Raw genomic sequence first — 27,523 nt, 5'->3', positions numbered from 1 at the left:
GCTCGCGCTGCATGAGCCCCACATCGCCTGGTCCTCCGGCACCATCAGGGGGTGGGGCCCCTCCTGTCGTGCCCAGTGTCTTCAGGTGCCGTCCAGCCCCCTCACCGGGTCCCAGTCCCCGTCTCCGGCCTCCCTCGCCGGTCCTCTGTCCCCGTGCCCGGCCTCTGCTGTCGGGCCCCAGTCCCCGTCTCCGGCCTCCCTCGCCGGTCCTCTGTCCCCGTCTCCGGTACCCCTCTCCGGGCCTCTGTCTTTGTCCCCCTCTCCAGTGCCCCTGATCGCCGGCTTCCTTCGGTCCCGTCCGGGCTGGCCGGGGCCGAGTGGGTCGCCGGGTGGCTCCCGTGGAGGGGGGGGGTACTGTGAGGATTGGTTCTTTCCCCACCACAGGCTTCTTAAAGTACTGTGATGATTGGTCCGTTCCCCGCCACACGCTCCGTTCCTTTAAGGTACTGTGAGGGTTCTGTGATGATTGGTCCATTGCCGAACGCACACTTCTAAGTCAAGTATCAATTACCATCACGCACCTGATGTGTGTTCTAATCAGCGCCCCAGAGGCTTCATATACTCTGACCTTCTGTCATTCGATGCCGGGTCGTTTTGTGTACTACTGTTCTGAATTACACCTGCATATACCTGCTTTCCCCGTCGCTGTTGCTGTCTTTTTGCTCTCCAGGATCTTTTGTGGAGAACTGCTGTGGAGAATCTGGTTCCCCGTTCGGAGCTGCGCCTCGTTATCTGCCCGCTTTACGCGTTGCGCTCTGGTGAGTTTTTGGATACAGTCTTTTTGGATCATCAGTTTTTTGTGTGTTTGTGAAACACCGAAGAGATCCCGTTTTTGTTTGTACTGGACTCACCTATTTTTGTGTTGGATTTACACTGTGGATTACGGTATTGTTTTTCTCTGGACTCTGCTAACTTGTGTGTGGTACACCGAAGATCAAGTCACTTGGATTTATACTGGATCAGTCACCTCTCTGCCTCTGTGTGTGCGCTGGGCTAACTCTGATTTCTCTCTCTCTCCGTTTCCACCAGGAGTGAAAGCTGGGAGGATCTGCAGAGCCGCTTCAACGTCACTAGCCAATTCCTCACCACTACCTACTGGGAGTATCTGCAGAGCCGCAACAATCTTCACATGCCAGATTCCCCGTTTGTTCAATTGCTGTACTTCATTCCATCTTGTGACTCTGTAAATAAATACGCCCTAGCTTTTGGCTAACTCTGAACCCTCTCTCTGTGCCGTTGGTTTGAGGTCGGTGAAAAACCATAACATGGTCAGTGAATCCTAGGCCCAGGGCCGCCTCAGGGGGTGTGCGAGCAGTGCGGTCGCACAGGGCCTCGCGGGAAGGGGGGCCTCGCAAAAAAAAATAAAAATAAAAAATAAAAAAATATATATTTTTTATTTATTATTTTTTTTATTTTTATTTTTATTTTTATTTATTTTTTGCGAGGCCCCCCTTCCCGCGAGGCCCTTTTTCATCACAGACCTAAAATCTAGTTTTGCTTATATGCTTATATATTTCACATTAGACACGTTTGTAGAATGTGTCTGACTTGTTCCTGGGTCTGCAGACATACTCACTATTGGAGCTCTGGGGCTCTGCAGCAGACATACTATTGGTTTCAACGAAGGGAGTGGTTACTTACATCATGTGTAGTAAGCCGGCGTGCGTCAGCTGCGTTTGACTATTTCGCGCGTGCAGCTTTTGACTATTATGCTTAGTTATGCCAGCCAAGACGAAGAGGTCGGTCATTATCAGTCGGTCGGTCACCAAGGAACGTTGACGAAAGGCCTCTCGCTGGCGGGACAAATGGCCGGAGCCTTGTCATGGTGCAGTCGGGATATAGCCATGATGATGTCGGCTAGTAGCTAGCTTAGCTAAAGGCTAACTAGCATTAGCTAACCTAGAGACAGCGCATGCAGCCAAGATGAAGAGGATGGTCGTTTGGCAGATGAACTTCGTCAACTCCACGCGGTTGTCTCCATCCTCTTGGACGTTTGGTGAGTTTTTAACCTATTCTATTAACTCTATTCTATTCCCGCCGTGGATCTCTCTCTCTCTCTCTCTCTCTCTCTCTCTGGAGCCAAACTGGCCGACTAGCTGTTGTAGTACTACTAGTAGCTAACGGTGTGTGGCCTGGTGTCAGCACCTGTATGTAGCCGCATAGCTTGCTTCTGCGTTAGCTAATGGTTAGCGATAGCCTGGTTGAGCTAACTGTTAGCCAGTTAGCTGTTTAGCTACGACGTTAGCTGCCGGCTGCGTAGCCTAGAGACTAGTTAGCTGTTAGCTTGTGCTACGACCATTGACATTAGCCGTGAGAATAGCAGGGGGTTCTGGCACTCTGACTACGACATCATCTTTGACAGAAGATGTAGTCGGGCCTGCACCATGACAAGGCTCTGGCCATAGCTTATTTTTGTCCCGCCAGCAAGAGGCCTTTCGTCAACGTGGAGACCTGTGTTGCGGCCTTTCGCCCTGCGTTCCTTGGTGCAGGTAAGATTAATGAAAATGTCATGACATTACCCCACTCTTCCTTCCTTCCCCTCCCGAATGTTTTGTTAATAACGATGTTTTTTTCCAGGCAAAACATATGTTACTTCACAACATTTGGAGATACGACATGTGCTGTGTGTGAATTCATTGTCTTGGTCGTTTGTGTAGCTTGGGTAGCGTTGGGCCGTTGGCCAAAGCTGTGTGTGGCCTGGTGTTAGTAGCCTACCTGGCTAGCCTTTAGCTGATGTCGGCCAAATGGCTCCTTGCTGCTTTGTTTTCTCTGGTATAGACCCTCTTCTCTTTGGATTTAAGTGTTGATCTTTGTCCTTTTGGATCTATGTATATTCATGTTGCCTTTGTGAAGTTATCTTTTCTTCTGTTTTGTTCTTTCATTAAAAGTTGAATATCCTTTAGGGGGTCATCTTTGCTTATCTCTCTCATACATGCTCTCTCTCTAACACACACACACGACAAACACACATGCTCTCTCTCTCTCTCTCTCTCTTTCTAACACACACAGTCTGCCTATGGCGGCCTTTCTCGATGGCTAGGCTGTGCTCGCTGAGTCTGTACCTAGTCAAGGATCTTCAGTCACAGTGCTCAGGTATTCTGCCACTGTGTACTCTCTGTTTAGGGCCAAATAGCATTTCAATTTCTTTCCAATGTGTCTCTCTCTCTGTACACTGTATATTGACTGTAGAACGGGAGCTCTCTCTCGCTCTCTCTCTTGCTATATGTTGACTGTATCATGCCCAGCCTCGGGCAGCGCTATTATTTAAGAATATGTTGACTGTATGAAAAAAAAATAAAAAAAAATAATATATATATATATATATATTTTATTTTTTATTTATTTTTACCTTTTGGGGGGGGGGGGGGGGGGGGGGCTCGCGTTTAAATCTCGCACAGGGCCTCGCATCCACTCCTGCTGCTCGACCTCCACTTCAACATTCCTGGCCTACAGTCGGGGATCCAGCTGGACTCAGCTCTGCTGCATTCTTGCTACTAGGTGGCTGTGTACAACCACTCCCATAAAGCAGGGATAATCCACCCTGCTACACCTATATATATATATATATATATATATATATATATATATATATATATATATATTTTTTTTTTTTTTTTAATCTCAAGGCACCCCTGGCAGCTCTCTGAGGCACCCTAGTGTGTCTAGGCACCCCGCTGAGAACCGCTGCCCTAGCCTATCCGTGACATCGAACGAGAGAAACTCAATGCCATTTGGAGCATACCGCGTAGCCTAATTCTCATAATTCTCTGACACCGTAGCGTAGCCTATTCTCTGACAATATAATCCTTCAGAGACGTTTTTTGTTGTCCTTTTAATGAAGGAATACTCTCCAAATCAGATAACACGGACGATTGCTTCTACTGTGCGAGCTGCCTGCCATTGCTGTTTGAATGAAGATTCGCTTCTGTGTCGTCAAATGTTGTGCTTAGTGAACAACGTGAGGCTGCCTGGATATATAGCTCTAATGTGGAAGAGCTGATCAGCAGAGGGAAGCAGTAATCTAACAACTGGGAGAATTTCAAACAGTAGGCTATCTTTCCTTCTTTCAGATTTTTGATACAGTTTCTCAATCAAGAAAGCTTTTTCATAATTCGGATGGCATTTTACTAACTTCAGTGTCAACCAAGAATGATATGCAATTCGAAATTGGCCCATTAACCCTTTCTCCGCCAAAAACGTCATACAATGGGTTTCAAGTTCATGCGAATTCTGCCAGATCACGGCGTACGACGTGATTCTGATCATATTTCATATTTTCGCCATGGTATTCATATTTCACTCACGGAGCCTTGTCGGATGCTGTGTGAGCCAGCACAACTCTGCAACGCTTCAATACTGCCACCTGGTGGCTGATCGGCGAGTTGCAACTGGAAGTGGATCTCTTGTGATCCCGGTGCGTCTCCCTATTCCGTCCGGCCACTCGTATGTCATCGCGGGACTCAATACACACACCGTGGATATGGATCGTTGCCATAACTCAATAATCTACATGATTTGGGTGTGTATTAGTAATATACAAACCGGAAATGGATCGCCTCGATCCCCACCACATAACTGGGATCTGTTTGCTCCACTCTCATCGCCCAACGGTAGGAGGAGTCTGACGTGAGTTTCAGCGTTTTCGTTTATCATTTTCGATACAAACTGCTCTGATCTATATATCACCCATACTAGATCAATCATTTAACGTCGGTCACGGAATTATAAACGACCCGATTTTTTTTTTTTTAAATAAACCTTACAGATGTCTTCCATAGACTCACAGGAATTGTGTAAAGTTGCCCAAATAGTGCAAGGAATTGCAATGCATGTCCCCTTTAAATGTATTCCAGCAGCATCTTGGACCAGTGGACTGTCACTGCAGTGAATACTTATCATACACTGCCACCTGCTGGTGTAATTCAGCACAATTACTAACTGACTGGCAGTGGCAAGTCTCGTTTGTGTAGTGTGTACTAACAATGGTCTAGTCTAGTCAGTGGCGGACTCAGGCTGTTTGAAGGGCAGGGGCGAAAAGAAAAAAAGAGCACCTACTGCACAACATGGGACCCCATCAGTGAGCAAAAAGCTATGATGCGTCATGTATGGTGAAATAGTCTTCATCCTTGATTACGATTAACATTAGAATAACATAGACAATCCAGATTAATAGTATAACCACACCTATATGATAAAAACAGACTGGGAACAATACACATTTCAAATGTATATTTCACCTCATTGTCATGGTGTTTAAAAAGTAGATTTATCATGGTGTTTGAAAAGTTAATTATCATGGTGTTTGAAAAGTAAATTATCATGGTGTTTGAAAAGTGGATTTATCATAGTGTTTGAAATTTAGATTTATCATGGTGTTTGAAAAGTAGATTATCATGGTGTTTGAAGGCCTACACCATTGCTGCAGTGGTACATTTCTCAATGCTAAAGATATCAGTGAGGAATATAAATATTTGGGAAACAGCATTTTAATATGGTCTTCTGGGTTGAAAAATAGTGAACCTATTCTTTAAAAGCTATTTAGAACATATATTTTACAGGATATAAAACAGTTCAACAGTTAAAGTTAATTCGAGTGCCGTTGAGCTTCTTCCTTTCTCTCTCCTAACTCTCCTTCTCTCCTCCTCTTCTCTCCTCATGTCCTCTCCTTCTCTCCTCCTGCCCTCTCCTTCTGTCCTCCTCTCCTCCCCTTCTCTCCTCTCTCCTTCTCTCCTCCTGCCCTCTCCTTCTGTCCTCCTATACTCCCATTCTCTCCTCCTGCCCTCTCCTTCTGTCCTCCTATACTCCCCTTCTCTCCTCCTGTCCTCTCCTTCTCTCATGTCCTCTCCTCTCCTTCTCTCATCCTGTCCTCTCATTCTCTCTCTCTCCCTCCCCCCTCTCTATCTTCCCCATTCTCTCCATTAAAGTTAATATACCTGGATACTGGCTGGATCAGTGGGATATTTTAATGGCAACAGGAGAGCATTCAAGTTATTTGTTGTTCATCATCATTTGTCTCCATAGCATCATCTGCATTCTCTCTTTCCTCCACTTTTTCATCATTTCTCTCCATAGAATCATCTGCATTTTCTCTTTCCTCCACTTCTTCATAATTTCTCTCCATAGAATCATCTGCATTTTCTCTTTCCTCCACTTCTTCACCATCTCTCTTCCTGATATCATCATTTCTCTCTTGAATATCTCCATCTTCATTGTCCCTACTGTCTTTATCTAAGGTAGAGCAAATAATATATGTTTTATAATAGTAATATAATTGTACTGTATATAATATTCATACTGTAGCCTACAATGTTATAATTGTATTATAAAATAATATGTCATAATAGCACTACCACCACTAGCCCTTTTGCCTTGATTGGAATAAAAAGGGTCTATGGTTGGTCAATTTAAATGTTTAAGACACATTTTTCTGTCCAAATTAAGCATTATTAACCATGTTCGCACCAGATTCTCAGTTATAATCCAAACTATGTAGTGAGGACTTACAAATACATACCTGTATCCTTATCTCCTCCCTTACTATTGTTGCTTTGGACCCAATTCTTCAAAGAGAAGCTGCCTCTCGCAGAATTGTTCAGCTGCTTTTTAATATTCTTCCGATTTATTTCTCTCCTTGGCATTCTGTAATCATAGAATATAGGCCAAAGCTAAACCCACTTTTAAGTTTACTACCACTCTTAAATTAGCTTTAAAAAGCAATTCACACAGAATTTAAATTGCTATGGATATATTTTGTGCAAATAATCCAAAAAAAAGCTGTACACTTTATTTCTAAATTGAGAACACAGGTTTGCATAGAATCAGCTAAGCAAGGTACCTGTTTAGTTAGCTAGCTACAGTAGTAATACAGCTAGCCTAGGCTAAAACATACTGCCATCAATAAAAGCACTTGCAGTGTACATTAGTATATCTATAGTAATGCATAATTGGTAAAACAAACTCAAACTTTGCAACTTCAAAGAAAGCTTGATGTATTACCTACCTTAGGGTTACAGCTCAGACTGCATTAAGCCCTCTGGCATCTGAACATTCAAGAGGGGATGTGTCTAAAACTGAAAACTTAAATGGATGGAATATTGTAGTGACGGGGCTGCTCAGAGTTGTAGTAACACTTTTGCGTGACATTATTTAACCGTCAGGCACATGGTCAAGTTTAGACCATTGGAAGGGCACCAATGGCCACGTCCTCTAGTTTTTCCACTCAAAAGGGCACTTTAGGTTTAGCGCAATGTTTTCAACTGTGGGGGCACCAGGACCCACCCTTGCCGGGTTTCCGACCCTCTAACACTGCCAATTGTGTTAGTATGGACGTCGGCCAACCCGGAAGCACCACAGCTGGATTCCATCCCACTGTCTCTGTGGTGGTGGGCAGATGCTTAGACCGCTGCGCCACCCAGCCGCCCTAGTGCAATGTTTTCAACTGTGGGGGCACATGGTCAAGTTTAACCATTGGAGGGGCACCAATAGGGCACACCCTCTCGTTTTGGCCACTCAAAAGGGCACTTTAGAGCAATGTTTTCAACTGTAGGAGCACATGGTCACGTTTAACCATTAGAGGGGCACCAAGAGGGCACATCCTCAAATTTTTTCCACTCAAAAGGGCACTATTGCGTGACATTATTTAACCGTGGGGCACATGGTCAAGTTTAGACCATTGGAAGAGCACCAATAGGGCACACCCTCTCATTTTTCACCACTCAAAAGGGCACTTTAGCGCGCGTTTTTCAACCATGGGGGCACCGAGTCCGCCAGTGAATCTAGTGTGTACTGACGTTTATGCCTGTTATGTATAGTCTACCATGTACGCAAGCTTTGCTCCATGCAGTACATGTTTTTTTATTATCTTTTCCCCCCCTCCTTTTTCCGATTTTTTTCTCCCATCCCACTGTTAGTCGTAATGCCAATTCCCAACCCCCTTCCTGGTTGTTGCGCACTCCCCCCTACTGTTGGTCCGGGAGGCCGGAGACTGTCACATGCTTTCCTCCGACACATGTGCAGCCAGCCGGCAGCCAGCCTGGCAGCGCAGATTCTCACCGGGAGAGTGTAACGTGTGGAAGGTCACACTACCCCACTCCAGATCCTACCCTCGCTGTGCAGGCGCCCCGACCGAACTGTAGGGGTCGCTGTCCACAACACCCAGGACCCACCCATCAGCTTTCCCACCCCTAACACTGTCAATTGTGTTAGTATGAATGACCAGCCAAGCTGATAGCAACGCCGAGAGCTGGACTCGAACCCAGCGAATCCAGCGTTGATGGCGAGCGCCTTGCCCACTACACCACCTAGCCGCCCCATGCAGTACATGTTAAGTCCATGTACTATGCATGTGTTAACTTGTAGGCTACTGCATCATCTTTGTGATACCTTTGGCTCCACGTTTGGCTACTTGACTACTCCCATAGTCGAGCGTACCTCCGCGTGCCAATTTCCTACATGTCTTGCGCCAGTTTACACAATTGTTCCCACGCTGTTTAGACTGTCATGTCGTCGTCATCCGATGTCAAAATAAAGAGTCTAGGTCTAGGTTATCTCCGTTTCCAATATTTCTAAATAAAACTGGCAGTTTTACACACTTCATTTAGAAAAGCCATTCAAACTTCTCAATTTTCTTCAGATGATGAAAAAAGACATGGTCCAAATGTATATGAATTGGAATGGATGACGATTAGCAACAGTAAAACTAAATTTAGCGTCATCTACCTGCCAAAGTTTTACCGGACCAATCCTACCCATTTTTTTAGTCATGATCCTGCCTAGCCCCTTTCGTGACTGATGCACAGAGTGAATCCACAGTCACTTGCTCCTCAATAGGAAACCAACGTATGTTGACCACAAAGGACTGGTTCTGGGCGAACCGTTCGTTATACAGGTATCACAGAGAAATTTCAAAGGTACTCACAGTTGCACGAGGGTTTCAGACAAAAATACGGGATGGCTTGAAAGCTCGGCGTTGCTAATAAACATTTTAAATATCTTTTATAAACTGGTCAACACTGCATTGGGCAGCCAACGCCGGCAATAATGCCGTTTTGAGCCATGTTGACCAGTTTATAAAAGATATTTAAAATGTTTATTAGCGACGCCGAGCTTACAAACCATCCCGTATTCTTGTCCGAAACCCTTGTGCAACTGTGAGTACCTTTGAAATTTCTGTGATACTTGTATAACGAACGGTTCGGCCAGAACCAGTCCTTCATGGTCAACATACGTTGGTCTCCTATTGAGGAGCAAGTGACTGTGGATTCACTCGGTGCATAAGTCACGAAAGGGGCTAGATCCTGCCCTACTCTCACTTGGCACGGAGCGAGTGTTCAGAGTAAAATGCAGATCGGTGTCACATTAAATGCAGGTCGATGTCAACCAAAACGCCGAGCAGCGGTTTGAAAATTGGAGCTTCGCACTTGGGGGCCTTGGCAAACTCCTACTCCTGTGTTTGGCAAATGATGGTATTCAGTCATTCTGAATTGCATTGACATGTTGCTTCTCACCATACCATGGCATGTGCTATGGAAGAGAGACACACGACCAGTGTTTGAGACATGTTTTTACCTTCCTTTTATTTCAGTTTGATTACATGGGATGATAGAAAACTCAAATCAAACAACTATGAAATAGAAAAATAATAATAATAAAGATCAAGAAAAATGGCACTCACTACAAACTAAGAACACACTGAGACATAAAATCGTAAAATGACGTAAAAATGGAGATGGACACCCACTATACATTTAAGTATATACAACGGTTGATAAATAAACCAATACTGTCCAGAAGTATGATTGTTTTATTTGCATTCTGCTTTTAATTCTCTGTAGGATCAGTGCGCTGAGAGGAGCAGAGGGAGACGATCAGGAAATGGAAATGGCCCGAGAGATCGCATGTGAAGAGCAGCAGGCACTGAAGACATACAGTGAGAGAGAGAGCATTTATGATAAAAGACTAGCTTTATGGCCAGCTGAGACTATGTCATTATTACCTGAGTGCCAAGTGCACCTGATGTTACAATTTTCCTTTTACAAAAAACAACATGTGATGTCACCCAGTCATGGAGTGCTCTCTGATCTGGCTCCTCCCTTGGCACTGGATTCCACCCCCCCCCCCCCCCCCCCCCAACCACACCATGCACGTTCCTGATATAAATAGCTTTGTATTGTTTCACAAAAACAATACCCCCCCCCCCTCCTTTCAAAGAGGAAACGGTCTGACCGATCTGCCAAAAGTCGGTGCTTTATCTGTATTGTGTCTAAAGCATCAACAATAATGTTATCTTGTAAGTTGTCTCAATATGCATAATAAACTGATGCCTAGTAAATAACAGAGCAGCTACTTCAACGGTAGATTGAAGGTAGGTATTGTACAACGCTTTGAGGTTGGGTTGTGGCTTGAAAAATCAGCTGTGATTAAATGTACCCATGTACAATTGGAAAGGCAATTTAGGGATCTTCTTGAATTATTGTTGCCAACCAGCGGCATTTTTTTCTGTCACATTTAATCAGACAAGGAGAAACAGTAGATTAACTCTTTGCTGATCAATTAAGATTTCTTTGTTACAATTGTTACGTGTGTGTGACAGATGATGAGAAACAAAGAGATATGAAAAGACAGACAGAAAAATAGGAAAATAAAGACAGATGGGGGGGGGGGGGGGTAATAGACAGACCACACTGTAAGATCCTGAATACACACTCAACTGTCCAGAAGACTCCCCAGAATGAATCTCCAGGCGCTTCAGGAAATGAACAGTGAGAGACCCCTCACCCCCACGATCACACACACTCCAGAATCTCCTGTCCAAATCACACACACACTACAGTCTTTAATTACCATGCTTCAGAGTGTTTGTCCAAACTGCAGTCCTACAGTCCACATTGCAGTTTATACATTAACAATTTAGTTCAGTTTGGGACTTTAACTCCTCCTTGCATGGTTGTTTGGAGTGGGAACATGGGGTTCTGCAGAACCTTCCAGAACATAGTAGTAAACAATCTCCTGAGTGGCAACCTTTGCATTTTTTTTTAACTGAAAGACTTCCAAAAGTGGAGTTTTCGCTTTTCTATAAAACAAGCAGATGGCAATGTATAATGTACTAATTTCCTCACAAGGCCATAAAAAAAAAAAGCAAACTAAAGAAAATCTGATAGAAGACTCGAGAGAAGCTGTAAAAATAGACACACGATGAACGTATTAAAGCACACGAGAAAAGGTCTTAAAACTTTTCTTTCCAAAAAGCTAGTAGGAATATTTTGGTTGGAGTTTGCCACACTCGGGGTCAGACCTGCTGAGTTTAAAGGATGTGAGCAGCAGCTGGGTGACTGCATGTGTATCTGTGTGTAACATATACAGTGTTTTTGTAAAGCACATGGAAAGGGGGTTCATACAAGGATAGAGTGGCTGAGACCCCTAGTTCCACACAACTATACACAAAACACACAGGACAAAGCTGAGAGAAAGGGAACATTCAGACAGGAGAGTGGGGAAGCTTTGACCCGGGACCCTGGCTCTACCTAGAAGCTCCAGCATGCTTCTTGTAGCCAGTAGAGTCCCAAAGCATGAGCTGTGTATCCCAGAGACCCCCCCCCCCCCCACTGCAGAGGTCTTAAGGTAGACCCCAGCCCCGGTCATGGCAGCCCCTTAGAGGGGGGGTAAGCTGGTTAAGCAGAGTCCCACAGTTTCCCCCCCAAAGTCTGTCAAGTGCAATGTGAGGTGCGCTGAGCAGCTCTTAATGCCTCTTCATAGATGACACTTTCTTCTTCCTGGCGGCCAGCATCTCATAGAAGGGGTCCCTGCTGATGGCAGATCTGTGTGGGAGCAAAGGGTGAAACAGTGTCAAAAGCCAGGAAGTAAATGCACCTGCATGAGTATTGAACCACTCCTTATCTCGTTTTCAGAAGTGGATGGATTACTGCATTGTGACTGTGGTGGTAATGTAGGGCACTTTAGATATAAAAAGAAATGATTTTTTTTTTTTTTTTTTTAACATAACATAAAATTAGATATACAAGCATTAATTAACAGTACACATCCAATGAAATCACCATTTGAATAAATGTAGTATACAAGATATACACCTAATACTTGCTATCTAATACCCTACATACATACATATTCTCTCGCTCGCTCCCCCCCCCCCCCCCCCGGACCCCCACTTGGATAATCCATCCATTATCATTCGCTCCTAACCAGGCACTACAATTCATATGCTAGCTTTTATTCTCTCCACCACTTCTAACCACATTGCAATTTTGGTTTCACTGACACCTAAAATTCTTGCTGTATATATTTCTAGATAAATCACATCGAGATATGCAAGAACCCAAACCTTCAGACAAATTTTTTCCGGTTGAAACCATCGTGATGCTATCAGCTTTTTAGCCGCTGTGATACCAGATAAAACTAATCTCTTTAGCTGTATAGGGACTGCAAACTCAAAAACATCATTCAACAGCAATACAGAGGGGTGTACAGGTATATTCAGAATTAAGAAATTTGATAATTGCTGGGATACTTCTTTCCAGAATATCTTAACTGGTGGGCAATCCCAGTACATGTGCATAAATGTACCCTCATCCCCATTTGTACATAAGAAACATCTGGAGTCTTGTTTAAGTCCCATTCTGTTCAATCTTATAGGAGTCAGGTATGTCCTATGAATATAGTTAAGATTAATTTGTTGATGGTCCGGGTTACGTGACGCAATTCGAACGTTTGCCCAGACTTCTTGCCAATCAATTTATTTCCAGGTCTGGTATATCCCTCCTCCAGACTGAGTCTAGGGGGAGGATTCCATACGAGGACGTTAGTAATTGATGATAAAAATCAGATACAAAACCTCTCGATGTCTCTCTTTCATAGAAGAATTTGTGATATCTGTGGTGTTCAATTGGTATCCTTAATGGGACTCCATGAGCCTTCAAACATACCAATAACTGTGCGTAAAAATAATGTGTGGAACTGGTGAGATAAAAAAAATGTATGTATGTCTTTATATCTACAAAAAACCTGTTTGTTGAAAACATCTCTTAATGTGTGTATGCCCTGCTTTTCCCATTTAGGGTATCTTATAGGTCGTTTTCCAATCAGGAGTGCATTGTTATTGAATAGGGGAGTATGACTATGCCATTTATGTAGGTTAGAATATTTTTTTTGTGTTTCACACCATATCCGGATCGCATGAGTAATTATGGGGCCAAATTTCAATTCGCATTGCTTAATTGATAATTTGGTGTATACTATGTCCTGCAGTCTATGTGGTGCTACTATATTTACTTCTAAGTTTCTCCAGGATACAGATGCTTGGGAATCAAACCAGGTTGTCAGTGGTCTTAAAGTGTACGCCTTAAAATAGTGGTAAAAATCTGGAAATGCCATACCTCCGTCGGCTTTGTTTCTCTGTGCGGTGGATCTTTTTATACGTGGAGGTTTGTTATTCCAAATAAATGTGTATGCGGTAGAGGGGTAACGGTAGCATTGAGCTAATGAAGTTGATTCTAGGTAGGACATCCATCTTAACTATTGATACCCGTGCCTGTACTGAGTTTTTAAGTTTGGACCACCTGTCAAAGTCGTATTTGATCTTATCTTGGATTTTTATGTAATTGTACTTCACCGTTTGGCTTATAGTAGGGAATACTTCAACTCCTAAACATCTGAAGTGTTTAACCATTGGTATTTCTTCTGGAAGGAGTATATTTTTTGCAGGGGCATTAAGTGGAAGGAAAGCCGACTTTGGCCAATTTATCCTAAATCCCGATAGATTGCCAAAGTCATCAATCAACTTGAGAAGATGAGGCATTGAGGTGTTAGGGTTTTGCATGAACAGTATTACGTCGTCCGCATATAAACTAATTTGATGTTGTGTGCCCTTGATTGCGGTTGGTTCTATGGATTGGGATTGTCTTATATATTGTGCTAAAGGCTCTAATGATAAAGCGAATAGTCCGGGGCTAAGAGGGCAACCCTGTCTAGAAGAGCGTGATACCGGAAAGATTTCGGAGGTGATTATACCTGTTGTAATCATGGCCGATGGGTCTTTGTATAATACTTTAATCATATCAATGAATCCTTTTCCTAACCCCATCCTTTCTAATACTGCCCATAGATAAGACCATTCCAACCTATCAAAGGCTTTCATCGCATCCAGGGACAGCATCGCCTTAGGTGTGGTGTCATCCTTGCTGGCATCTAGCACATGTAGTAACCGTCTTATATTATCCGTGATCAAGCGGCCTCTTATGAAGCCAGTCTGATCAGGATGAACTAAAGACGCCATATGCTTTTGAAGTCTGATGGCTAATACCTTGGAGTACAGCTTGATATCGGTTCCGAGGAGGCTTAAGGGTCTGTAACTACCGCAATCTGTGGGGTCTTTGTCTTTTTTAAGGAGGACTGTTATGAGTGCAATATTGTCGTTCTTATGGAAGTTCCCCTCCTTGATTGAATATAAAATCATATTAAGTAATAGGGGTCCAATTACGTCCCAACATGAGAGGTACATTTCTGGTGGGATACCGTCTCTTCCAGGAGCCCTACCACTTTGCATTTCAGATATGGCCTCCCTAAGTTCATCTAGTGTGATGGGTGTTTCTAACTGTTTAGCGTCATCCTCTGATAGTTTAGGAAGGTTAATTTGATTAAGATATGTGTCCATTTTGTTTTGATCGAAGGCCGTTTCTGATTTATTGGAGTTGGAGTAGAACTCTTTGAATGTCTCGTTGATTTTTTTAGGGTCTGTAACAAGTCCTTGCTGTGCCTTAATGGTAGTCATATCTGCAAATTTTGCGTGGACTCTTAACTGCATAGCTAGTAGGTGACTTGGTTTAGAACCATGAAAGTAATGCTGTTGTCTTGTGCTACGTATTTGAACTTCAGATTGTTGTTTATAAATGGCATTAATCTCTTTTTTTAACACATTAATTTGAGTTTCCAGTCGAACCGAGTAGTTGTATCGTAAAGAGGAAAATAACGTAGAGTAAAGCATTTCCAGCTCTGCCAGTTTTGAGCAACGATTCTTGCGTATTTTGGAGGAAAAGTACTGGTAAAATCCTTGATCAATCCCTTTACCGACATCCATAATATTCTGGGGTCCTGTACCGATTTCGCATTCTCCAGTAGGAATACAGAAAGAGCTTCTTTGAATCGTGTAATGAATTCCTTGTTTTTCAGCAATATCGAGTTAAATCGCCATCTTGGGGCTCGGGATGACCAAAGTATACCAAATGATCCTTTTAGGGGTAAATAACAGTGATCTGATAGTGCATTGGGTACCATTTCCACGTCAGAGTTATCAAATAGTCTCGGGGATGCAAAAACGTAATCTATTCTGGAAAGTGTGTTATGTCTTGCAGATCGACAAGAGTACTTTCGGGTCGTAGGGTTGAGTGATCGCCATAGATCATTTACACCTGTATTCTTAGACCAATCCTTTAACGCATTAGATGAATTTTTCTGGTCGTTGGAAAAGGTGGGATATGATTTATCCATCGCAGGATCCCAAATGGCATTAAAGTCCGCGCCAATTATAAATGAGTATTCAGGAAGGTTTAACATTGTTCTGGTAAGTGTAGTGTAGAAGTTAGCTTCGTACAAATTTGGGGCATATACCGCTACCAACGCTATTTTCCTATTCCTGTATACAATTTTAGCTATGGTTATCCGACCATATGTATCAGACCATACTTCCTTCAATTCAATATTCAACTTCCGTTTCACGACTATAGCAACTCCACGGGATCTCGTTCCAAAGGAAGAGTGACTAATGTTATGATATATGTTGTCCGCTAACGTAGCTTTGTCTTCCACTAAAATGTGCGTTTCGCTTAGAAGAGCCACGTCAACCTGTTTGTTTTTCATCAGTGTGAGCACGCTTTTGCGTTTATGTTGATTATTTATTCCCCCAGTATTCCAGATCATTATATTCAAACTAGCCATAATCTATACATGTTGTTGTGTAATTGTTGGTAGTGCTTCTGGAGTGCGGATTCACAATGGATATACATCGAACTATTGAGGTCCCGTTGAGAGCCGAGCTTAAAAACATACATATATACAAATAAACCCCTAAATCCCCCTCCCTCAGAGAGTCGTACAGGGCTGTGTTCCTTAGACACAATCTTCGCGTATAACTCCCTCCCTTACACCACCGGTTTGCCCAAAGTGTGCCTTTTAACCTTAACTTTCCTATGCTAGTTGCCATAGGATCTAAAACGTTTTAATAGAATGTCACTCGTGGTCTAGCGCCTTCCCTTTAATGTAATAAAAATAAAATGAAATATGAAAAATATACCTCAATTGGCATATTTATTTGAACCTTCTACTAACACGTATATGTTGGAACCTTACAAAAAAAAAAAAAAAATTTAGAACTAAATTATGTAAATCCCTAAAATAATGGAGCAATTGCTTAAAATATTAAAATAACTTTGTCAAGCTTATACCTTTAGATGAAAATGAGTTTTTTAAATCCTTGTATGCAGTTCGTCCCCCGACAAGTGTGGGCATTAAACCGTTATGAGGGTTTATTGAACTTCCATAACTGGTTCATGTGCATATACATACCGAATGTTATTGTTCACAGGCCTTCATTGTAAGAGTACAGTGTATTCTAGAAAGTTAGCCACCGATCTTGACTTGTATAAACTGATGTTATGTTCCAGATTATTCTTCCTATCCAAGAGTTATGTCATTCCAGTGTATTCCAGTATATTCCAGTATGACACTGAACGATCGAGGGAAGAATCCAGAATGTTCCGGAGTGTTCCAAAATGTCAACGTCAGAATATTGCCTGCACAAAAACCAGAAATCTATAAATATAGTGCCTATCGTTTCGTATTAAACTATTTGTACCTCAATGTTGTGTTGTCAACAGGCTTATTTGCTGCCGCTTTTGAAGTCCGAGCCATGGCAAAGTCATCCAAATAAAAAAAATAAAAATAAAAATAGATGAATAAGCTTGTCATCTGAGACGGGCCGATGATGCGCCCGGCCCCGGGGGGCCGGTATCATGTTGCGTTTCCTTCATGTAATCTTCGGCGGCTTCAGGCGAGCGTATCCCGATTCTTTTCCCATTTTCCCCCACAATGGAAAGAAACGCTGGGTAGCGTAGGCTGGGCTGGAGTTTTCTCTTGTAGAGCTTCTGCATCACTTCCTTGTAAGGGGCTCGTCGGATTATAGCCTCCCTGCACAAATCTTCGTAGAACGACACTGGTTTATCGTTATATTTCAGTTTCCCCCATTGCTTACGTGCCTCTCTGATGACCGTGTCTCTTATTTCTGTTTTACGCAGAGTAGCAATGATAACTCTCACCTTCTTGCCGCTGGGGTCCCGGGTACCGATTCTGTTGCAATGATCCACTAACGGTAATGTGGGGAGGATTTCTTTACCTAGAATTTCAGCTAACACTGCTGGAAATGTGTCGTCTGTGCATTTGACTGATTCATTCATTCATCCAATCCCACAATACGGATATTAAATCTACGATAGTGACGTTCGAAATCGAGCAGCCTCTCCATTGATTTCTCTTCGTTGTCATGCATCTTCTGCAAAAGCTCTTTGTCCCCCTGTTGCATAGCCTTATGATTCCTTCATAAGTTTATAAGTTTATTTGGATCCCCATTAGCCACAGCAGTGCTGGGGCTATTCTTCCTGGGGTCCATAACACATAAAATACAGTTACAGACTTATACACTCACAACATTTACATGTCATACAGACAATTAAAACAACAATAAAAACCCTAATCAAATTCATAATACAATACAACAATATATACGCCTTATGAATTCATAATACAATACAATACCTACTCATAATTAATTCATAATACAATACAGCATAATATACTATTTAGCTTTTACATACATTATCTATGTTCATATCAGCCAATTATACAATATTTTAATAATATATCCCTATCAGACACATGCCTTTTCATCCATATATACCTATCTCTTTATCAGACACATACATTTTCATTTACGTACACACTATCTATTAGGGAATGAAGAGTATTCTTGTTCTCCTCGATTTTCAGTGTAAATTCGATCACGGTGTTTTCAACTGCAGTAATATGCTCGGATTGTTTTGCAGCCGCTGTTTTAACCTCTTCGAATTTAGCATCGATATATAATTTAAAAGCGTCAGCCTTGGCGTCAGCCTTGACGTCCGCTTTATCCATCAATTCCTTTATCAGATTAGTCAGAGACTTGAAATCGGGTGGTGTATTCTCCATGCCTGTATCGGTTGAGGTTGCAGGAGCGTTGGCAGGAGCCGTGATATTGTCGGATATTTTCTTCTCAATTTCCACTGCTATCCCTTTTCATGAAGCTCGACCCCGCCGGGACCGTTATATTGTCCTCTGCTATCTCCCTCACGGGGCAAGTCATCGCCGGGACCGTTATATTGTCCGCTGCTATCTCCCTCACGGAGCAAGTCATCGCCGGGACCGTTATATTGTCCGCTGCTATCTCCCTCGCGGAGCGAGTCACAGCCGGGGCCGTTATATTGTCTACTCCGTGTCTCTTTCCAGGTTCTTTCTCTTTCTTTGGTCCCATGTTGAATCTTTCTTTCTGTTGATATAGTTAGTAGAAGGTCTTATTTAATATATACGATGAGGTTTAAACACATTAGTGTTGTACAAATAAGGTTTTGAAGCTAAATTAACATTAACGGGAGCGGAGCGTTGACCAAACGTGTCCGCTACATCTCGTTCTCAAACCGGAAGTAGAAATGGCATTTTATATGTTTTTATCAAAGTTCAGACTTTCAAAAAATAAATGTATAGAAATCATTTCTGTATGCGGAGCCAGGCATTCATGGAGTAGGACGTGTTTCACGAGAGATCCCTACTAACGTGCTAAAATACACTTTTCACCCCATTAGTCTTTATTTTATTTTTATTTGTTATTGGTTTTCTTGTTGGGTCGTGGAGTGTCAACTACTTTCGTCGACTTTTTTCAACTTTTTGCGGTGTTAATGGAGACCCGGGCCATGAGTACGCCAGCCGGCAGACTGTCACCGAATCCATCCTCGCCTTCGCCCCGGAATCAGTGAAATAAGTGAAGCTGTTCTCTCGGTCATGACCAAACTCCATGCAGACTTTGAAGTACGCTTCGCTGAAAGAAAAGCACAGGCGGAATTTTTTGATACCCTTCATCGGGCAGTGACGGAGGAAATTAGGTTGGCGGTCAACCCGTTGAGAGAGAAGATGGAGTCGCTACACGCTGCCTCCACGGCTAATGCTAACGAACTAGCTTCGCTAACGACAGAGGCCTCACAACAGGGCGAGAGGATTGCGTGTCTGGAGAGCTCCCTGCTGGCTAGACAGGCTGACGTTGCCAAACTCCTTGTTGAAATGCAGTCCCGGGAGAGGCGTTACAACATCAGGATCGTTGGTGTCCCGGAGGGCAGTGAGGGAGGTCGTCCCTCGGAGACCATGCCGGAGTTGTTGCAAAAGATACTGGGGGAGGATGTCCTCCCCAGCCCACCCATGTGCGAGTCGGCTTACAGAGCGGGCAAGATCAGTCCTGGAGGGAGCCGAGGCCCATCATTGTTAAGCTAAACAGGCTACAACGGAGGGAGCTAGCCATATCACTGAAGAAGGACATTGTCCGAAACATGTCTGCTATTTATTCAGGCTGCCATTAAAAACCATTGAACCTGTGAGTGCTGGTCCGGCTACCCTGCTTTTTGATATACAACAGAGGGAGCTCATCATGCGGTCGGCCCGTGCCAGGAGAGGTGAACTCAGTCTCGGCAATCACAAAGTGGCCATTTTCGAAGACTTTACGCCGGAGGTTCAAGCACAAAGAGGCGGGTACAAAGTGGTCATGGCCAGGCTATGGAAATTGGGCCTGAGGCCTACGCTATTCTTCCCCGCAAGATTATCTGTGCTGTGCAAGGGCGATGAACGTCGATCTTTTTGGTCGATGGCTAAAGCGGAGGAATATCTCGGGGGGGGATAGCCGAGACCGTAGCTTGATAACTGTGTCAGGTGAGTGACGTGGCGATGTGGGCCTAAATACATTGATATGGCGGACTAATCACAAAAGTATAATGTCATGCCCAAACAGGCTAACTGGTCCTTGCCCATCCAAACTAGCGGGGCATCTCAATGACTTCTGTTACTTGCTAATGCTGACCTCGTGGTCGTACATGTGTGTCACCTCTATGAATGCTAGCGAGCTAGCTGGACAATGTACATAACAGATGCTAGCGTGCTAGCTGGATTCATCACTAGCGGACGCGCTAGCCTCGGGCATGCTATGTCTATCGCCCGTACCGGGTCATTCGAGATCCGTTAATGCTTACATATTTTGGTTGTTGTTGCTGTTTAAGTGACATCGTTTTGCACAATTTAATTGTGATCGGGTCCTGCCTTAACTAACTTCTTGTATGCTTAAATTTTTTATATCCATTTGTATTTGAGTGTCCGTAGTGGGACGCTAAAAGCTGATCATACAGGAGCAACGTACTGTGGTAACCGGAGGCTTACATATATATATTTTTTTTTATTGTTGCTGTTTAAATGACATCTGTTTGCACAATTTAACTGTGATCGGGTCCTGCCTTAACCGTCTTCTGGTATGCTTTAATTCTTTTATTTTTTTTTATCTATTTGTGCTGAAGCATTGCGACGTTCAGAAGTAGTTGGTTACAGGGATGGCGTTGAGTTATTATATAATAGCAAATTTTTCCCTTATAGTTGGCTCATATTAGGGCCAATGCTCACGTTTGTTTTCACTAGTAATACCTTCGGTTGATCTGTTTTGTTGTGTTTCTAGGTTTTTTTTTGTTGTTGTTTGGACTGGGTTTGGCCGGATTTGAGCCTTAGGCTCCGGTCATTGAATGTCGGTTATATATATATAATATATAATAACAGGTTGTGTCAGGTATAGCTTATTACTACCTCCGAGTTAATGAAGGTGTTTACTCCTATTCTTATATAGGATTTTGTCATTCCAGCCTATGTGCCTGACCAGAGGGACGGTGAAATGCTTGCACCTTGACCAATAACTTTATTTTAATTTTAATTTTTGTTTCTTGGACTAGTGGGGGGTTTAATCAGGGTTTTATCTAGAGAGGGGGTCGGAGTGAAGAGCGTCTTATTGGATCCATGATTCCAGTGGGAAACGATAGGAAGATGACCATCCTTAGTGGATGGAGCATAGGGAGGGGATTGGAGAGTGGGTATAGGAAGGTTAATATTAGGATGGGTGGGTTAGTGTATAGAGTAGAAGTAAGGGGGGTTGTAACTGGGGTGGTATTTTTCTGTGTTTTCTGTACTGTTGTCCTATATGTGTGTAATTGTTCCTCCTCTGAACTCTTGGGATTGACCGTCTGGGCCCGCCTGGATCAGCGCCTCTGTCCTCAGCCTGGCTGCACTGGTATGTTCTCTACGCATTTAGACAAATTCGACCATGGCTAAATTGAATATTTTAATTTGGAACGCAGGAGGTCTTAACACCCCACACAAGCGTACCAGTGTCCTTTGGTTATTGAAGAGAAGAAGTATTGACATTGCTCTTCTTAGTGAGACGCACTTATTGGTGAGTGATGTATCAAGGCTAGCAAATCGACAATATCATGTTATCTCCTCATCCTCAGCCGATAAGACAAAAGGAGTCGTTATAGTTACAAGACGTAACCTTGATATCAAAGTCCTGGATGTGTGGTCGGACACGGAGGGAAGGATTACTATAGCAAAAGTTGAGTTTTCTCATAGGAAGATAGCAATAATCGCATTGTATGCCCATAACACATTTGATTCAGCGTTCTATAAAACAATCACAAGGAATATGTTGGAACTTACTGGATACGCTCTCATTGTGGGTGGCGATTTTAATGCATGCTGGGATGCGGAGATGGATAGGTCCGGGTCCTCTGAAACACGTGACCAAAAACAGTCCTCTAAGGCCCTCAGGATGTGGGCCCAGGACACGGGGCTCGCAGACCTCTGGCGCATATCCAATCCCACCCTCAAGGATTACTCTCACCAGTCAGCCAGACACAAAACCTTCTCTCGAATAGACTATGCGTTCGCGTCCCCTAATATTTTTGATAGTTTCGACGTCTCATTGGTTCCCCTAGCTCTCTCGGACCACAAGGTGATTTCCCTTATAGCAACCTTTGGCAAGCTCTCCACGAGAGCTCCCAGATGGCGTTTTAACTCAACCTTATTAAAAAGCGATGATTTCTGTACTGAGTTCAGGAGTAAACTAGTTGAATTCTTGCAGATCAACGTCGGCACAGTCGAAGACCCTAGGGTCCTGTGGAACGCATTGAAGGGATTTATCAGTCATGTCACACTTTTCGCCTCCAATTTGCGTAAATCCCGGTCAAAAAACTAGAAGGACTGGAAACATTATACGCGGACCTATACACATCTTTGCAAGCTAACTATAGTGAACGACTAAACACACAACGCAAGATAGTCAAGAAAGAAATAAACTCCATACTTAAGCAACAGTCTGAGTTCTTGATACATAGGACAAGGCAAAATTACTACTTTCACGGTTCCAGGCCTAGCCATCTACTGGCAATGAAAATACGCTCGAATGATAATTTCTCGGATATTCCTTCGATCAAGACGCGACAGGGAACAGTCACTACTGATTCGAAAAAGATCAACGACACTTTTAAAGAGTTTTACTCACAGTTATATAGCTCAGAGGTTAATTTAGATAATTCTAAATTTGAATCGTTCATTGGCGGGCTTGAGATACCCCACATTTCTGAGGAAGAGGCTAAGGAACTGGGGAAACCGATCACTCTTATGGAACTTAGGGAGACGATTGCTGAAATGCAAAGGGGTAAGGCACCAGGCTGGGATGGGATTCCACCCGAGGTATATTTAGCTTTCTGGGACCAATTGGGTCCATTGATGCTCGATATGATCAATTGCGCTATCGAACAAGGGGAGTTCTCAAGAGATGTCAACATGGCATTGATTTCTTTACTTCTTAAGAAGGATAGAGATCCCAATGACTGTGGTAGCTATAGGCCCCCTTGAGTCTTCTCGGGGCCGATCTTAAAGTGTTTGCCAAGGTACTGGCCCGCTGCCTGCAGAAGTTTATGACGGTACTGGTACACTGTGATCAAACTGGTTTTATCCCGGGGCGCCTGGCTGCAGATAATCTTAGGAGGCTGTTACATGTAATCGATAACAGTAAAGACAATACAGCTCCGGCCACAGTTCTGTCCTTGGATGCCATGAAGGCATTTGACAGACTAGAATGGTCATACCTGTGGAAGGTACTTGAGGTTATGGGACTTGGAAAGAGTTTTATTCATATGATTAAAGTCCTGTATGCCTCACCGTCGGCGATGATACTGACAGGCAAAAACTGTTCCACACTTTTTCCAGTCTCCAGATCTTCTAGACAGGGTTGTCCTCTGAGCCCAGGACTATTCGCGCTTTCCCTCGAACCATTGGCCCAATTTATTAGGCAATCGGAGGACATCGTCCCCATAATGATCAATAATACACCACACAAAATTGCTCTCTATGCAGATGACCTACTGATTTTTATGAATGACCCCTCCCAGTCGGCCACAAAATTACTGGAAATAATCGACGACTTTGGTAAATTGTCAGGCTTTAAGATTAACTGGAACAAATCAGCCTGCCTACCTCTTAATGAGCTGGCCAAGGCGGTGAGACTACCAGCTGATATCCCCATAGTGGAACATTTTAAATACTTAGGCATAGAGATATTCCCCACACTAAGTCAAACTACTAAATACAACTTCACGGGTACTTATGATAAAATACACCAGGATCTAGATAGATGGTCGTCCCTTCCTAACTCCTTGCAAGCCCGGGCTTCCATAATCAAAATGAACGTCCTGCCTAGGATAAATTTTGTTAGCTCAATGCTCCCCCTGCCCCCTCCAATAGACCACTGGCGCAAGGTACAATCGATGATATCTAAGTTTATCTGGAATAACAAACGCCCGAGAATCAAAAGAGCTACCACTCAACGTAGGAAACAAGATGGGGGCCTCGCAATCCCTGATTTTAAGCTTTATTTCTGGTCCTTTTCACTGAGACCTCTGATGTGCTGGCTAGACCCTGTAGATGCTGTATCTTGGCGCTCCTTAGAAGCGGCGGCGGTCTCACCGCTAAGATTACAGGATGTAGTATACTCCACTATCCTATTTCAAAATGCCGACTAAGATATGGACCGATCATAACTCACGTGATCCAAACATGGCGTAATGTACAGAAGTCGTGTGCGGTTAAATGCCCATGGCACCTGGACTCTCCAATTTTTAATAACCAGCAACTACTTGTTGGGCACAAACCGGTTAGTATTCCTCAATGGCAAAGGAGGGGAGTTCATACTCTGGTGGATATTTATGATAAGAACGGCCTTCAATCGTTTCAGGACTTAAAAGAATTTTATGATCTTCCCGGCGAGTCCTTTCTTTACCTTCAACTAAGGTCAGCGCTGAGGGCGCATGGCGTGCCGTGGGCTCAAGCTTTGCACCCACACCCCTTCCTCAGGCTCATAGTGGACAGGACAACCTCCAGAGGGTTTGTCTCAGACTTTTATACGCTCTTAATTCAATCCACGTATAAAAATGTATCATTGGATACAATCTGGCGTGGGGATATCCCGGAGTTGGACCCCGAGTTTGACTAGGATGAGGTTTGGACAAATGTGGCATTGTCCTCCCGCAACCCCAATCACCAGCAAATACATTTTAATTATATTCATAGGACCTATCTTACACCTAGGAAGCTATTTGCTATGGGACTGGTAACCGACTCTCGGTGCACTTTGTGCTCTCAAAGGGCCACTGGCACTTATATGCATATGTATTGGGATTGCCCACCAGTAGCCCGCTTCTGGAGGTCAATAACGGACAAACTTTCAGATCTATGTGGCTTAACAATCCCATTCACAGCTGTTACGCTACTCCTGAACGATATAACAACACTACCCGCGTCTGTACAACAAAAAAGGGTTATCCTAGCGGGCGTCACAGCAGCGAAGAAGCTAATAGCATTGAGATGGAAGGAGCCCGAGAAGCTCACAGTGATTAACTGGTCCCTAACACTGTTGGATGTGATTTGTCTTGAGATATCCACAGCGCGGGTGATTGGGGTGGGGCAGGCTGGGATTGAACTGTGGGTCGCAGCAGCTGAAAAGGTCAGAACCGCCGTGTGCGGCTGAGCGGGGTTGGGGTGCTTGTCCGGGGGAGTCCGGCGGTCTCGTGGGAGGGGGAGGAGGAAATGTCTCGTCTGTCTTGTCTTTTGTGTTGTCCTCTTGACTTTAACTGGGGGGATTTTATTGGGGGGGAGCTATTTTGCAATTTCTTCACTATTTGGGCACTTTTACACGGTTCCTGTGAGTCTATGGAACACCTCTGTAGGTTTTTGTTTTTCAAGAAGGTTAATTGTTTTGTATTTCTATTTGGGTACTCAAAAGCAGCGTCTTTCTACCTCAGGACCTTAGGCTGTTTTGAGGCTGGGCTCCAACCACTGTGTGGCCCGGTGGCAACTGCCACATTGTTATGCAGCTGGGAAATCTCTGACATCACTGATATGCACATTTTGAGATGACTCAGTTCGGTGAGGGTGAATGTTGTGAGGTGAATTGGAAGAATACGCCTTTTTGAGAATTAGAGACATACGTTTTATTAATATAGGGCCACACGGCCGGGAAACGGTGCTGAATACTGGGAAAGGCCATTTATGAGATAGTACCCTTAAATTTTTTTTTTTTTTTATATAATTTGTTATTTCTGTATTATTATTGTTTCTGTTATCTCCCTGTGAAGTTCTGTGTATTGTTATTGTGGTTATTGTGTTGTCTTGTTTTCATGTAAGTAATAATAATAAAAAAAATCAATCATCAATCAAATTATTAATTATTATAAGAAATAATTTCTGTATGCTATTGATTGATTGATTGAAAACTTTATTAACAGATTGCAGAATGGTTACAGTAGAGTACAGCTCAATACATACAATTGTTAAGGGGATGCAGACCAGAAAAAGACTTTCGTCTCGTTTACATCAGGGTCCCCCATTTTCAATTCATCAGGACATATATGACATACATGACATACAGATAGACAGTACTGCTACATCTATACATTTGACATACCAGATTTGCAAATACAGTACTGTTTGTGATACAAAAAGAGTCCAGAAAAGGGAGTATATACATTTGACGTAAAAAGTGTACATTGGAGGAGGTTGGGTGGGGTTGGGTGGGGGGGGTTGGGTAGGAGGGGTTGGGGGGGGGAACACTGTACAAGCAAAACTGTACATTGGAATATTGACAACCATACTAGGTAATTTACTGTACATTGGAGGGGGTTGGGGGAGGGGGAAACACTGTACAAACAAGCAAAACTGTACATTGGAATATTGACAAAACCATACTAGGTAATTTACTGTACATTGGAGGGGGTTGGGTTAGGACATTTACAGGGGCCAGTTTCGAATTGCAGTCTCCCGTAGGTGTTCTTTGAGAGTGGAGTTTACGTCATTTCTTAGTCGGTTTCTTTCCAGTTTGAGTTCAGTCACGTAGGCTTGGAGTTCGCTGCTCGTGCTTTTGGTAAGCTTTGACTGACTTTTACAAAACTCAGAGCATTTTTTGTCTCTGGTTTTCATAGCGGCCAATATTTCGGAGTGCATCCACGGCTCAGCACGTTTTTTTACCCTGGTGGTTCTTAGGGGGGCCATGTCATTTAGTATTGTTGAAAATTTGGTTTTGAAACCAAGCCATGTTTCTTCAACTAGTGTACCATTGAGCTCATCTGACCAGGCTAGTGACTCAGGCAGAGGAAGAACATGTCTTGCATGAAGCCAGAACAAAAATACTTAGTTATGTGAATAAAAAGCCCTTATTTCACATAGTCACATGGTTTCCTAGAGTCTCTTAATTTATACAGACTAGTACTAGTGCATACCACCATTTCCCTACTGAAACTCACTTGATGCTGTTCATCCACTCATCTTTCTCCTCAGTTGTGGGGGCGGAGATGCGGTAGAAGGTGTGGTTGCCCTCCACCACGCGGCCATCTGCTTCCGTCTTGCATGCCTTGATCACCTGGTCCTTGTTGTCGGGTATGAAGAGCTCAAAACAGTTCTACAGAGAGTGGTGAGGAGACGGGGGTTAGTATTATGCTAACAAGCGGCAACGGACTGTGTCTGAGGAAAGATGAACTGTGTGAAACACCCCAGTGCTTCCTCGTCTTGCTAAGCTCTACACCAGAAGTGAGTTAACGAGCCGGTAGCATGGATAGTGCAAGACCTGGAGTGGATTAATCAACGGTCAAACAAGACTAACTAGCAAGAATATTGACAGTGGCTACATTTAGATGCATGGAGAATGAACTTCGCTACTCACGTGACCAGGTTTTGGGTTAGGAGTTAGGTTGGTTTAAGGTTAGGTTGGTTTTCGGTCGACACATGTAAACACTATACCCCAGTTACAGATTTAACCCACTTATTGGGGGAGACTGGCTCCTTGAGCAAGACACTTAACTCA

The 27,523-nt window shown here is 43.5% G+C and overlaps 1 protein-coding gene across 1 annotated transcript in view; it reads right to left on the bottom strand.

The window, feature by feature from the left end:
- Positions 1-9,784: 9,784 nt before the first annotated feature.
- The window catches only part of cyth1a (cytohesin 1a), a 98,343-nt gene continuing 80,604 nt past the window's right edge, over positions 9,785-27,523 (bottom strand). Inside the window, exons 12-13 of the mRNA XM_084329479.1 lie at positions 26,967-27,121; positions 9,785-11,816 (exon numbers count right to left, since the gene is read on the bottom strand). Of these exons, the coding sequence (XP_084185605.1) occupies positions 11,738-11,816; positions 26,967-27,121 (234 nt within the window). The 3' untranslated portion in view covers positions 9,785-11,737. The remainder of the gene's footprint in view (positions 11,817-26,966; positions 27,122-27,523) is intronic.

This window comes from Notolepis coatsorum (genome assembly GCF_963971535.1).
Source record: "Notolepis coatsorum genome assembly, chromosome: 14".
NCBI classification, from domain to species: domain Eukaryota; kingdom Metazoa; phylum Chordata; class Actinopteri; order Aulopiformes; family Paralepididae; genus Notolepis; species Notolepis coatsorum.
This window is presented reverse-complemented; position numbering and strand designations above follow the sequence as displayed.